The sequence below is a fragment of the Ovis canadensis genome, chromosome 14 (assembly GCF_042477335.2).
Source record: "Ovis canadensis isolate MfBH-ARS-UI-01 breed Bighorn chromosome 14, ARS-UI_OviCan_v2, whole genome shotgun sequence".
NCBI lineage: Eukaryota > Metazoa > Chordata > Mammalia > Artiodactyla > Bovidae > Ovis > Ovis canadensis.
In genome coordinates this window covers 69510644-69524415 of record NC_091258.1, presented here as the reverse complement: position 1 = coordinate 69524415, position 13772 = coordinate 69510644, and the positions used below count along the sequence as shown (strand labels likewise).

At 50.5% G+C, this 13772-nt stretch overlaps 1 protein-coding gene across 5 annotated transcripts in view; it reads right to left on the bottom strand.

The window, feature by feature from the left end:
- Window positions 1-13772, bottom strand: part of MYH14 (myosin heavy chain 14) — a 78368-nt gene that overhangs the window by 1424 nt on the left and 63172 nt on the right. For all 5 annotated transcript variants that reach the window (XM_069551314.1, XM_069551312.1, XM_069551313.1 and 2 more), the window contains 8 exons: window positions 10344-10556; window positions 9554-9766; window positions 8263-8424; window positions 7171-7299; window positions 6525-6613; window positions 6307-6430; window positions 3296-3504; window positions 1368-1476 (listed from right to left, as the gene is read on the bottom strand). In XM_069551314.1, the coding sequence (XP_069407415.1) occupies window positions 1368-1476; window positions 3296-3504; window positions 6307-6430; window positions 6525-6613; window positions 7171-7299; window positions 8263-8424; window positions 9554-9766; window positions 10344-10556 (1248 nt within the window). The remainder of the gene's footprint in view (window positions 1-1367; window positions 1477-3295; window positions 3505-6306; window positions 6431-6524; window positions 6614-7170; window positions 7300-8262; window positions 8425-9553; window positions 9767-10343; window positions 10557-13772) is intronic.

The window sequence follows — 13772 nt, the reverse complement described above, 5'->3', positions numbered from 1 at the left end:
CCCTTGCCTGGTCGTCTTCCCATAAACACACGGATCAGGCCATCTGTAGTGAGACCCTCCCCCAGACCCTGCCATCTCTCTCTCCAAGGAGAGGACACACATAATCTGCCTCCCGCCAACTTCTCTAACCTCAGGTATCACTCAACGCCCCCAACCCCATTCTTCTCTCAAGTTATTCTGCTCTGCTTCTTTGCTTGGGACTCATTGAGCTGATTTCCATAGCCCAGGGTCCTTGCACCTGCTATTCCCTCTTCCTGGCTCTTTCTCACCCTTCAGTATCAATTCAAATGTCACTTCCTCAGAAAGGTCTTCCGGACCACCTCCCTCCCAATCTAGGGAGGATTCTCCAGTCCTCTGTATCCCCCTCTCTCTTTATTCTCTTTTTTCTTCATAACCCCTTTCACAATCTGTAATTATCTTTGCCCGTTTATAGGTTTACGGTGGTGTCTTCCTCTTCCTGTGCTGAAAATGTGAACGTCACGAGGGCCAGGGACATTCTCTACGTCGTTCACAGCCATATCTCCAATGCTTTGCACAGTGCCTGGCACGCAGGTTGAGCAGGTGCTCAACAATTGTTTTGTGAAATAATTGGCGAATAAAACACAGCTGAGCTTTTAAGGGCACAGCAAACAGAGTCAGTCGCATTTGAGCCTGGGGTGGAGGCTGGCAAGAGGGTCTAGGAGGATCTGATCCAGACTGTCTTTATTAATTGTGTGACTTTGGGTTATACCCCCTTCTAAAGTTTCCATTTTCTCCCTTGTGAAATGGAGCTGATGAGAGAATGCAAGCATGCTTGCTGTCTGCTTGTTTAAGTAAGGAGCACAGTGTGTGGGACACATTCACCGATCAATAAATAATTAAGGGCACAGATATGCAGCCAAAGTGCTGAAGGTTGAACTCTGGCTCCATCTGTTACTAAATAAATAATTGTGAGCAAGTGACTTCAGTTTTCTGACACGAATAAGAGGGAAAATAATAGTACCTACCTCATGAGTTCTGATTAGGCTTAAGTGTTACTACATGTTATGTCTTTAGCACTGGCTAAAGAAAGCTCTCAATAAACACCACTTTATTATTTAAGCTGTGGCCTAGCCTCCGGGTAGGATTTAACTTCTTCCCTCTCATTAGCTGTCTCAGCTCCCCACCAGGGCTTTTCCTAGAGTCCAGAATTCAACAGATCACAAAGTCACTGATTCAGGCTCTCTGCTGATGCTCCAAGGCCCAGGACGTTATCTGCACTCGGCTTTAGTCCAGCACCCACACACTACCTCTTGTGATGGGAGCTCACTACCTCTAGAGATGTCGCGTGCTACTTCTCAGTCAGTGGTCCCCACCCCCACTGCTTCTCCATGACGTCAGCTGCTCACCTGGTCCCGGAGCTGGTCAGCCACCCTCCGCTCCTCCTCCACCTGGAGCACCACCTCTTTAAGCCTCTTCTCAGCCCTCCGCACCAGCTTGCCAGAGAGGATGCGCTCCCTGAGGAGAGGCACGAAGGGGAGAATCAAAAGAGTTGCTCACCTGGGATTCTACCCCTGCCAAGCCTCGTCCAGCAGCTGCCTGTTCTCGGAGTGGCCTCTGCCCACCTTCCCACCCACCTGCAACTGGCTCCCACACTCTACTGAGGCCTGGTTGTACCAGGCTACCACCAGGGCACCTAATCCTTAACTTCAGCTAAGATGCTTGATGTTCCTAAAAGTGTCTCCATGACTACACCAGTTTTCCACATCCCACTAGGTCTCTTATGTTCTACTGTATCCTCCACTCTGCTCCCAGTCTTCCTCCTCTTAGGGAACTGATCCACTGACCGCAAGTCTCCAAATCAGACCACCAGGCACCATCCTCACCCATTTTCTCTCCTTTGCCCCACCCCCTGCCTGTCAGTACCCAAACCTTGTCTCACTACCCCCTGGACTCTGCCCTGCCCCCTCCTTAGCCTCACAGCCCCAGCCCCCAGGGGTTCAGGACTTATCATCTCCCACCTGACCTCCCTTCTGCCTGGCCTGGGAATTTTCTTTCTCCCTCTCTTCTCTCAATTTCCTTTTCAAGCTCTTCGTGTTTGTAGAACACTCTGGGAGCCCCAAACTCCATCCTTAACCATCTCTGCTGTCTTCCTTTCTCACTCACACACTTTTCTTTGGACACACTCAGCTGTGCCCCAGGATTCTACAACCATCAACAGCCTGGTGTCCACTAAATCTGTCTCCTGAGCCTGGTTCAACCCCCAGCCTCGGCTGCCCACTAGACCCTGTACACCCTGCACTGGGTTCAATGCCTTCTCCCAAACCTGCTCCTCCTCCCAGTTTCCCATGATCCACCTAGATCTGCAGGTCAGACACCTGGCACCATCCTTACCTCCTGTCTCCTGAACTTCCCTATCCTGATGCTCATCCATTCTCTCCTACATGGACCATCATACTAGGGTGAAGTCCAGGTGATGGGGCCCCTAGCAATGGGTGGTGCCTGGCAACCATGACTGGATATTCTCATGTCTGAGCTGGCCACGTGGCTTGCTTGACAGGATATGGCAGAAGCGACATTGTACCAGTTCCAAGTCTAGGCCCTAAGAAACTTTCTCTCTTGGAACCTTCACTCTGTCATATGAACAAGCCTGGGTCAGCCTAGAGCAGAGACAAGTTAGCCAAATTGTCCCAGGCAAGGCTGTAGACATGTGAAAGCCCAGCCAAGATCAGCAAATCCATCTAGCTGACTTTCAGCTGAGCAAAGATGCATGAGGGAGGCTCACCAAACCCAGATCAGCAGAACCTACCAGCCATTCCAAAGACTCATGAACAATAATAAATGATTGCTGTTTTAAGTCACTGAAATTTTAAGGTGGTTTGTTAGGCAGCTTCCCTGCATATGGGGCTTCCTTTGTGGCTCAGATGGTAGAGAATCTGCCTGCAACACAGGAGACCAGGGTTCGATCCCTGGGTCAGGAAGATCCCCTAGAGAAGGAAATGGCAGCCCACTGCAGTATTCTTGCTTGGAGAATTCCATGGGCAGAGCAGCCTGATGGACTACAGTTCATGGGGCCACAAAGAGCTGGACACGACTGAGTGACTAACACATGTTATGCAGCTATAGCTAACTGCTAAGTTACTGTTTACATTATATAGTGGGAATGCAGTTACTTGCAGCACAGAGCATCCTAAATGATACAGGAAACCATCAACCATTAATATTATGATGCCTTTTGGATGTTTCCAAACCAGGTGCTTGTTAACACAGCTCCCCTTTGTCTCATTGCTCAGAATGTGAGGGTTGCCCTCCAGCTGTGCCCTCCCTTCCCACTTACCTGCTCTCCTGCTCCAGCTGCTCCTCAGCCTGGGCCAACTTGGACTCAAGGGCAGCGATGATCATCTTCTGGCGAGCTCGGGCCCCAGCGTCTTCCTCACCCAGGCGTTCCCGGAGCTCCTGGACCTGCCGCTCCAGCTGCTGCCGCCCACTCTCTGCCTTAGCTGAGAAACTGCGCTCAGCTGACAGTTCTGTGGTCAGTGATTCTACCTGTAGCAGTGGGGAAGGCAGGACTGTCACGGTGGAGTCTCAGAGGGAAGGTGGGAGGTAAATGCCAGAACCTCCCATAACTAAGTGAGTTGATGCTTGTTAAGTGCCTAGCACAGAGCCTGGCACATAATAAACACTCAATAAATGTACTTTTCCTTGATTGGCTTATCAGCCAACAGCAGTGCCAGCTCTGGGTTTTAACCTTTTGGATAGGTTTTTGCTATTTTAATAAGACCACAAGAGGAGAGTGGTGGTCCAGTGGTTAGGACTCTGAGCTTCTAATGCAGGGGGTCTGGTTCGATCCCTGATTGGGTAACTGAGGTTCCACATGCTGTACAACTCAGCCCAATAAATAAACGAGTCGAGATGACTATCACAGGCTTGTTTAAATGCTGTCAATTCTATCTTTGACTGTGAATGAGTCTATTCCAAGCGTTATCACATTTTTGTTTGCACCAGGCTCATCCAGAGAGCTTGTGGGGAAAAAAAGGAAAAAAAAATGGACCACAGGATCCCATCCAGAGATTCTCATTCAGCAAGTCTGGAATAAGGTCCATGAATCCACCTTTTCAACAAGCACTCAGGTGGTTTTGATAGAATGATATGCAGGATCGTTTTGAGAAATGTAGGCTCAATTAACAGGAGCTACTATATTGCTAATGCGTAACCACACCCCCTAATAATAGTGCCTGTTTATTTATTCATCTCGTACTCCAAGTGAGATCCTATGCTGGGGACACGGAAATGAGTCAGATGCAGTCTGATTCATACTTTACTTCATTTCACCCTCACAGGAAGAGACCGACTTGGTGATTAGCATATGCTATTTTTTTTAACCTCTTATTGGAAAATAAAACCGTGAGACAGAAAAAGCAAAAAACAGATCAACTATATGGTTTAATAGGTTGGGCTTCCCTAGTGGCTCAGATGGTAAAGAATCTGCCTGCAATGAAGAAAGCCTAGGTTTGATCCCTGGGTTGGGAAGATGCCTTGGGCAAGGGAATGACAACCCACTCCAGGATAGGTTAATAAAAAGCAAACATCATTGTCACCTCTGCCCAGGTCAAAAAATAGAACTTCATGCATCCATTCTACTAACAACCTCTTCCTTTCACCCCAAACAACATGCCATCCTGACATTTTTCTTTATTTGGATGTGCTGTGCAGCTTGTGGAATCTTATTTTCCCAACCAGGGGTTCGATCCGAGCCTCCTGCATTGGGAGTGCAGAGTTTTAACCACTGGACCACCAGGGAATTGCCCCCTCCTGACTCCTAGGGTGATCACTTCCTTGCTTTTTTTTTTTTTCCTTTTGAGTTTTATTATTCAAAGATGCATCTCTAGATTCTACAGTTGAATGCTGCCCATTAAAATTTTTTTGTACATGATTTTTAAGTCTCTTTTAATCTACAGTTTCCTCCTCCATCCTTTCTAAAGTGTGTTAGTCGCTCAGTTGTGTCCAACTCTTTGTGACCCCATGGACTATAGCCCACCAGGAGTTTACTGCGTCTCCTGCATTGGCAAGTGGGTTCTTTACCACTGGGCCACCTGGGAAGCCCATGCTGGATTGGAATGGGCCCTAATTCCAATGGGCTTCCCTCGTCGCTCAGTGGTAAAGAACCCACTTGCCAATGCAGGAGATGCAGGTTTGAACCCTGGGTCAGGAAGATCCCCTGGAGATGGAAATGGCAACCCACTCCAGTATTCTTGCCTGGAGAATCCCATGGACAGAGGAGGCTGGTGGGCTCAAGTCCATGGTGTCGCACAGTCAGATGTGACTTAGCAACTAAACAGCCTCGCACTAAGTCCAATACGACTGGTGTCTTTGCAAGAAGGGAAGGAGGCACAGACACACAGAGAAGACACAGGGAAGGTCATATGAGGCAGAGGCAGAGACCAGGCTGATGGATCTACGAGGCACGGGTTGCTGACAAGCAACCAGGAGAGAGGACTGGAAGAGACGTTCCCTCAGAAAGGACGAACCTGATGACACCTTGATTTTGGACCTCTGACCTCCAGAACTGTGAGAGAACAAGTAACTGTCTTTCTAAGCCACCCAGTTTGTGGCAATTGGTTGCAGCAGCCTCAGGCAGCTAATACAGTGACTAATTAGTATTTTTTTAAATGTCATTGTGTACTTGAGGGTTTAAACAGATTTGATGGATTTAAATCAGCTGTAATTATGACCGTGGTTGAAGCTCAAGCTGCTCCATTTGGGGCCAGTTGGGACCCTTTCCAGGTTGGCTTCTAAATGAGTTTGAGATCACCAGGCTAGCTTCCTGGGGAACTGGTGTATTATGGACTGAATGTTTGTTGCCCCACAAATTCATATGAAGTCCTAACCCCCAGTGTGTATCTGGAAATGGGGCCTTTGGGACGTAATTAGGACTAGATGAGGATAAGAGGGTGGGGCCCCCATGATGGCATTAGTGCCCTTATAAGGAGATATCAGATAGCTTGCTCTCTCTTGCTCCCCCCACATGCACAGAAAGTCGAGCCCAGTGACTGCAGGATGAGATGATGGCCACCTATAAGTCACCACTTACAAGCCAGGAGAAGAGGCCTTGGAATGAAATCTATATTACCAGCATCATGCTCCCTGGATCCAGCCTTCAAGAAGCCTCAGAAGCACAACAGAATGAATGCATCTATTCCTCCCCCACCTAGAGAACTCCTATTCAACCTTCAAAACCCAACTCAAATATTCCCTTTTCCTATGTGGATTGAAAAAGAGGATTGAAGGTGTTATGGTCCCAGGTCAGTGCGGCCTCAGGCTGGCAGGGGGTAATCCAGCTGTGCTCACCTGCAGGAGCAGCTTTCGGTAGCGGTCATTGAGCAGCTCTGCATTGCTTTGCTCCTCCTCCAGCTCCTCTTCCATTTGCCCCAGGCGCCCCTCCAGCTGACGTTTCTCATCCAGAATGGCAGCTCTAGGGAGAACAGGCAGGGCAAGGTCACGGGAGGTTGAGAGGGCAGTATGGCCAGAAGAGGGCGCCCTGCCCCATATTACCATGGGCCACTCACTTGCTAAGGCTGCCGTTGGCCACCTCATCTGCCATCTCATCCCTCTCCTGCTGGGCCTGCCGACGGGCACGGTCAGAAGCGGCCAGTTCCTGCAACGAGCAAAATAGGCAGGTGGTCAGCTGCGGCGATGGGAGGCTGGCTGAGCACTGGCCTCCCTACCCCTCACGCCTCAAGTCTCTTGATCTTTTTTTCACTGCACTTGGACACGCTGCCCCTGGATAACCTTGGAGTGAGCTTCAGTCTATAGGCAGATGTCTCCTAAATCCATCTCCGCAGCCCCTGATCCATGTCCACTTCTTGCTGCCCGCCTGCCCGGATCCCTCACCCTCATGGCCTCCTCACTGAGCCCAGCATCTCTTTTCAGACCAGTTCCTCCTCCAGTTTCCCTCAGTCATCGGGCCAGACCCCCTCTCCTCCCCTCCTCTGCCGCCTTACCACCCAAAGCCCTGCCCATCCTGCTCCTTTACGCTCTCTGTTCCCTCTTCTGCGTCCCGGCTCAGGCTTCATCGTCCCTGTCCAGCCTCCCTGCCTCCAATCTCTCTACTCTAGCCCATCCGCACACCGACCTTGTGGCTTTCCGGTTCGGGTCCCTGGCCCCGCCCACCAGTGACCCCACCCTCCTGAGCCCCGCCCACCCCGGCATCACCTCCTGCAGCCGCAGCACTTCCGCCTCTAGCCCCTTGAGGCGCTTCTCACTCTCCCGGTTCTGGGCAAAGATCTCCTCTCGAGAACTGCGCGTCTCCTCCACCTCCCGCCACAGCTCCTTCATCTGGGCCTGGGCGGAACGAAGCGAGTGAGTGAGCCCAGCCAGGTCACAGGGAATGCCCCCAGCCCTGCTACCCTCGCAGTCAGCCCTGTGGGGGCTCCCCGTGAGCAAGCAGAGTCCTGAGGACTTGGGCTTCTGCACCCCGCTCCCAGCCGCTGGCTGTGTGACCATGGGCCAGCTCTCCCCTCGTCTCTGGGCCTCACTTCTTTTTTTTTTTTTTAAAGCATATCAAAATTAAAGCAAGCGTAAAGTGGGGATAATATGTGGACTCTGGAGTAATAATAGAGTTGGGAGGCACTTCCATGGCGGTTCAGCGGTTAAGACTCCCAAGTTTCCACTGCAGGGGGCGCAGGTTCATCCCTGGTGGGGGAACTAAGATCCTCAAGTCAAGCAGCTTGGTCAGAAAAAAGTGCTGGAAAACACCGATCACTTACCTTGGGCCAGTCTCTATTCTGTACACATACTGAAAACCTTAAGCCTCACAACTCCAGTTGGTGGGGACTATTTTCCTACCCAGTTTACAGATGGAGAAACTGAGGCACAGAGAGGTTCAGCAACGCACTGAGGGTGGTAAGTGGCACAGTCACGACCTGAATCCAGGCTGCCTGACCCTGGCGTTTACACTTTCGGCCACTTTGCTACCTGGCAACTATTTATTTATGTCCCCATCCAGCGGCATGTGGGATTTTAGTTCCCTGACCAGGGATCAATCCTGTGCCTTCTACAGTGGAGGCGCAGGGTTTTCATCACTGGGCCGCAAGGAAGTCCCAAAGACTAAGCAGTTTAAGTAAAGGAACTAAAAAATATAAAAAGAACCAAATGAGCCTTTGGGGCATGGATAGAGCTGTTGCCTAACGTGGGTGCTTCTCCTGGGATCAAGAGGGCGGGGTCGGAGCTGGTTTGGGAGCCGCTTTGGGAGCTGGAACGAGGTTTGGGGCCTCCCCTTTCCGCGGCTTAAGCCCCACCCATTACCTGCATCTTGCGAAGCTGCTTCACCGCCTCCTCCTTGCCTTGCCCGGCCGCCGTGGTCTGAGACTTCAGCTCCTCCAGCTCGGCCTCCAGCTTCTTGCGGGCGGCCATGGCCAGAGCACGCTGCTTGCGTTCCTCATCGCGCTCCACCTCTGCGTCCCTCAACTGGGAGAGGCGAGGTCGGGAGGGGCGGGCTCAGGGGACAGGAGGCCCAGGCTCCCCCTACATGCCAGTAGCATAGAGGTCTATCCTCCAGCCCCTGCCCAGGTCTCCAGCCCCACTCCTCCTGCCCCTTGCCTCTCTGCCACAAACCCAACCATCCTCTCCAACTCCACAGCCCTGGCTCAGGCCTTATCCCTCCCTCTTGCCCCAGCCTCCTCTTTGCTCCCATCACTACTCTCTAGCCCATTCCTGAAGGCTCTAGAAAGGTCCTTCTACAATCACAGCTGACACTGCTCCTGGCCCTCCTGTGGCTGGCTCCTTGGTGCCCTCAGGACAAAATCGTGCATGAACCCATGGCTGGATCAGTGGGGCCAAGGGAGATTTAAAAAGAAACGGTCAGATACTGCTCCCCAGCCTGGCCTTGGATCATCTCTTCATCACTTGCTCTGGGCTCTGGGCTTCCTAACTCCAGTCTCCCCTGCTCCAGTCTGCTGCCCACATGGCCCCAGAGGGCTCTTCCTGATACTCAGGGCTGACCCGCCCCTCCCACGCTCAGCACACATCACCGAGTGAAAAGCCTTGCCCGCTGCAGACCATAGGAAATTCCTTCACTGAATGAAGGATGGATGAATGAATGTGCAGAGAGAAATATGGAGTGAATGAGGAAGCAGCTGAAGAAATAAATGAAAAAGGAAGGAAGGTCACGGATGAAGTGGGGTGAAGACAAGCTGGTCAATGAGCAGGTAAATGGGTATACGGGTTGGTTGAGGGCGCAGAGGAGGTGGGTAGATACTGGGGCGGTTGGGCTGGAGAGAGGAGGTTGACTGGAGCGGGTATTGGGTGGATGAAGAAGTCGGATGCAGAATTGGTTGTTTAGAAGTCTTGGCTGGTAGGGAGGCTGTGTACGGGTGGCTGGGCAGCTGGCTCAGTAGACGGGATGGTGGTTGGGTGGACCAGTTAGTGGACAGAGGGTGTCCGAATGGGTCCTTGTGCGTGTGGGTTCTCGGGTCATGGTGGGCTGGGGAACAGGAGGATGGCTGGCTAGCAGGTGGGACTTGGGTAGAAACCCAGAGTGGCAGGCGGATGGGTGAGACTTCCGGGCACGCCAAGCTGGGCGGCGCCCTGCCCATACCTGCTTGGCCAGCTGCCGCCGCCTCTCCTCGCCCGCCTCGTCGCGGCCCTGCAGGTCCCGCTCGTGTTGCGCCTTGAGGGCCTGCATGGTCACCTCCAGGCGCAGCTTGGCATCCTCGGCTGCCGTCAGCTCGTCCTCCAGCTCCGTCACCTGCATACGCAGGTCGCTCGCTGCCTGTTCGGCCACCCGGCGGGCTCGCTCCAGCTCATGCACCTGGGAGGGTGGCGGGCAGAATGAGAGTGAGCCGTGGGCACCTGGACCACCGAGGTGGCGGGAGGTCAGGCCCGGAGATCTATGCTAGGCTAGAGGGGAGGGGAGCTCTGACAGACGAGGGGGATGCAGCGAGGGGACATGTCCATCCTAGCTCCTTCTTGTCCGGAGTCACCTACACACACCGTGAGCGGCTCTCGTGCTCAGTGTGTACACGTGAGCCAGTGTGTTTGATGGGAGAGTCAGCTTACATTTCATGAACACGCACCTGCACATGGGTGTTTTCTAAGAAGCTTGCGTGCTCAGTGTGTGCACACGTTTGCTGGAAGAGTCTCCCCGTGTGCTCGGCCCATGAACCGTTGCCTGTTGATGCCTGGCTTTCCTCACTTCCCGAGTGTGTGCGTGAACACGGGGACTCTCCAAAGCCGGTTCCCTTCGCCCTCCGTGTGGGAGAGCACACACGTGTGTTTGTGTGCCCCAGCGTCACGGGGTGGGGGTGGGGCGCGTGGTCGCCCACGTGTGTGTGTGTATGTCTGTGTGTCCCGGGGACCCGGGGACCCGGGGACCCGGGGACGCTCACGCTCTTGCCGACGTCGTCCTTGCTGCTCAGCAACGCCTCCAGCTCGGCCCGCAGCGCGCGGTTCTGCCGCTCGAGCTCCTCGCGCGCCTCCTGCTCCTCCTCCAGGGCCCGGGTCAGGGACAGCGTCCGGGCCTCGCGTTCGCGGCCCTCGGCCTCCGCCCGCTCTCGCTCCTCCACCGCCCGCAGGACCGCCGCCTTCTCCTCCGCCAGGAGCTTCCGGGGTGAGGGAGATGGGGTGGGGGAGACAGGTTAGCTAAAAGGAGTGTACAAGGGGATGAGAAGAGACAGGGGCCCGAGGACGGAGAGACAGACAGACAGACAGAGGCAAAGACACAAGAGGGAGGCAGAGGGCTCAAAGTTTCCACTGGGTCCCAGACCAGCTGGCGCTTCAGTGGATCACTCTGGTGATGGGAATGTAAACTGTTGCAGCTGCTCTGCAGAATAGTGAGGAGGTACCTTTAAAAACTAAAAACAGAGTTACCATGAGCCACAGTGCTCAGTTGCTTCAGCCTGTCGGACTCTGGGACCCCATGGACCGTAGCCCGCCAGGCTCCTCTGTCCATGGGATTCTCCAGGCGAGAATACTGGAGTGGGTTGCCATGCCCTGCTCCAGGGAATCTTCCTGGCCCTGGGACAGAACCCGAGTCTTCAGTGTCTCCTGCTTTGGCAGGCAGGTTCTTTAGCACTTGTACCACCTGGGAGGTCCTAGAGTTACCATATAATGCAGCAATCCCACTCCTGGGCATAGAAAACTTTAATTCGAAAAGATACATACACCCCAGTGTTCACTGCAGCACTGTTTACAACAGCCAAGACATGGAAGCAACCTAAATGTCCACGGATGAAGGAACGGATAAAGAAGACGTGGCCTATATACACAACGGAATATCATTCAGCCACGAAAAAGAATGAAATAATGGCATTTGCAGCAACATGGATGGACCTAGAGATTATCATAGTAAGTGAAATAAACCAGGCAGAGAAAGACAAACATCATATGATATCACTTCTAGGTGGAATCTTTTAAAAAATGATGTAATTAAATGCATTTATTTACAAAACAGAAACAGACTCACAGATACAGAAAACAAACTAACAAACTTGTGGTTACCAAAGGGGAAAGGGGGGATGGATAGATTTGGGATCTGGGATTAACAGATACACAGTACTATATATAAAACAGATAATTAACAAGGACCTGCTGTAAAGCACAGGAAACTCTACTCAATATCTTCTAGTAACTTATAAGTAAAAGAATCTGAAAAAGAATATATGTATCCTATATAAATATATGAGTCACTTTGCTGTACAACTGAAACTAAGGCAGCACTGTAAATAAACTACACTTCAAGTTTAAAAAAAAATTAAATGAAAGGAAATTTTGAGCCAAAAAAAGGAAAAACCTTAAATGGATCAAACTGATCAGCCCCTCACTTTCTATACCCAAAAGAGGAAAGGGTTTTCTTTCTTCCTCTTGTAGTCATAGTAGGAAAAAAAATACATAAAAACTTAAAATGTACTTCAAACCTTCACTGTTTTTTTATGACACAGCAATTGATGAACAATAAAACAAGACATGCAAATATATATATATATTTATATGTATATTTGTTGCTGTTGAGTGGCTAAGTTGTGTCGACTCTTTGTGACCCCATGGACTGCAGCGTGCCAGGCTTCCCTGTCCTTCACCATCTCCTGGAGTTTGCTCAAACTCATATCCATTGAGTTGGTGATGCCATCCAACCATCTCATCCTCTGTCGTCCCCTTCTCCTCCTGCCCTCAATCTTTCTCAGCATCTGGGTCTTTTCCGATGAGTCAGCTCTTGTGTTGTTGGAAGAGGCTGTTTGCTATGACCAGTTTGTTCTCTTGGCAAAACTCTGTTAGCCTTTGCCCTGCTTCATTTTGTACTCCAAGGACAAACTTGCCTGTTACTCCACATATCTCTTAACTTCCTACTTTTGCATCCCAGTACCCTATGATGAAAAGGACTTTTTTTTTTTTTTCCTGTTAGTTCTAGAAGGCCTTATAGGTCTTTATAGAACTGGTCAACTTCAGCTTCTTCGGCATCCAGTAGTTGGGGCATAGACTTGGATTACTATGATGTTGAATGGTTTGCCTTGGAAATGAACTGAGATCATTGGGTCATTTTTAAGGTCACATTCAAGTACTGCATTTCAGACTCTTTTGTTGACTATGAGGGCTACTCCATTTCTCCTAAGGGATTCTTGCCCACAATAGTAGATATAATGGTCATCTGAATTAAATTCACCCATTCCTGTCCATTTTAGCTCACTGATTCCTATGATGTCAATGTTCACTCTTGCCATCTCCTGCTTAACTATCCCTCTCTCTCTCTCTCTCTCTCTCTATATATATATATATATAAAACACAAATTAATTATTTAAAATTTTTTTCAATGATCTATGAAATAGTATTAAGCAATCGAACATACATGTATTTGGAGTTTGAGAAGAGAAGGGAAGAAAGAGAAAATGGGGCAGAAAAATATTTGAAAAAATAATGGCTGAAGATTTCCACATCTGATCAAGAACACTAACCCAAAGCTGTTGGAAGCTTGGCAAACTGAAGTAGAATAAACACAAAATCCCATAGCTGGATATCATAGTCAAACTGCTAAAAAGCAAAGATAAAGAGAAAACAGTCCAAATCAGCTAGAAAACCACATTACATTACCTACAGGGAAACCATGACTTAGATGATTGCTAACTTTAAATATGAAACAGTGGAGGCCCCAGAACATGGAATGATCTCTTCCCAGTGTGAAAAGAATAAAACCTGAAATTCAACAGCCAGTGAAAATTCCTTTCAACAATAAAGGCAAAAATAAGGACTCTCCCATTTTCCAGATGAAGAAAATGAGGCAGAGAGATTGTGCAATTTACCCAAGCCACACAGCCAGAAAGGGCCCCAACTGGGATGTGAACCTCAGGGTTGCCTGATCTTAACGCTCTGGGGTTCTGAGAATTTTATTCCATTCTTAGATTGTCAGATGCTTAGTACGACCCCCACTTTCAATTATTTCTTTCTTCTTCTTTTTTTTGGCTGTACCGCATAGCTTGTGGGATCTTAGTTCCCCAACCAGGGATCGCACTGGAGCGATGCAGTCCATGGGGTCGCAAAGAGTCAGACACGACTTAGTGACTGAACAGCAGCAGCAGCAGTGAGAGCACGGAGCCCTAACCACTGGACTGCCAGGGAATTCCCTTATCCCCATTTTCCAGATGAGCAAACTGAGGCTGAAACGGGACAAGCAGTTTGCTTGAGGTCCACAGTGAGTCAGTAGGAGAAGCAAGATGTGTTATTTCCTTTTGCCTTCCTAAGTACCCTCTGGTGTATCTGCAGGACGCCTTTGGGAGTAACAGTGGGTACCAGCAGTAATTAATTGGGGGCAGGAGACCTAAGCCAG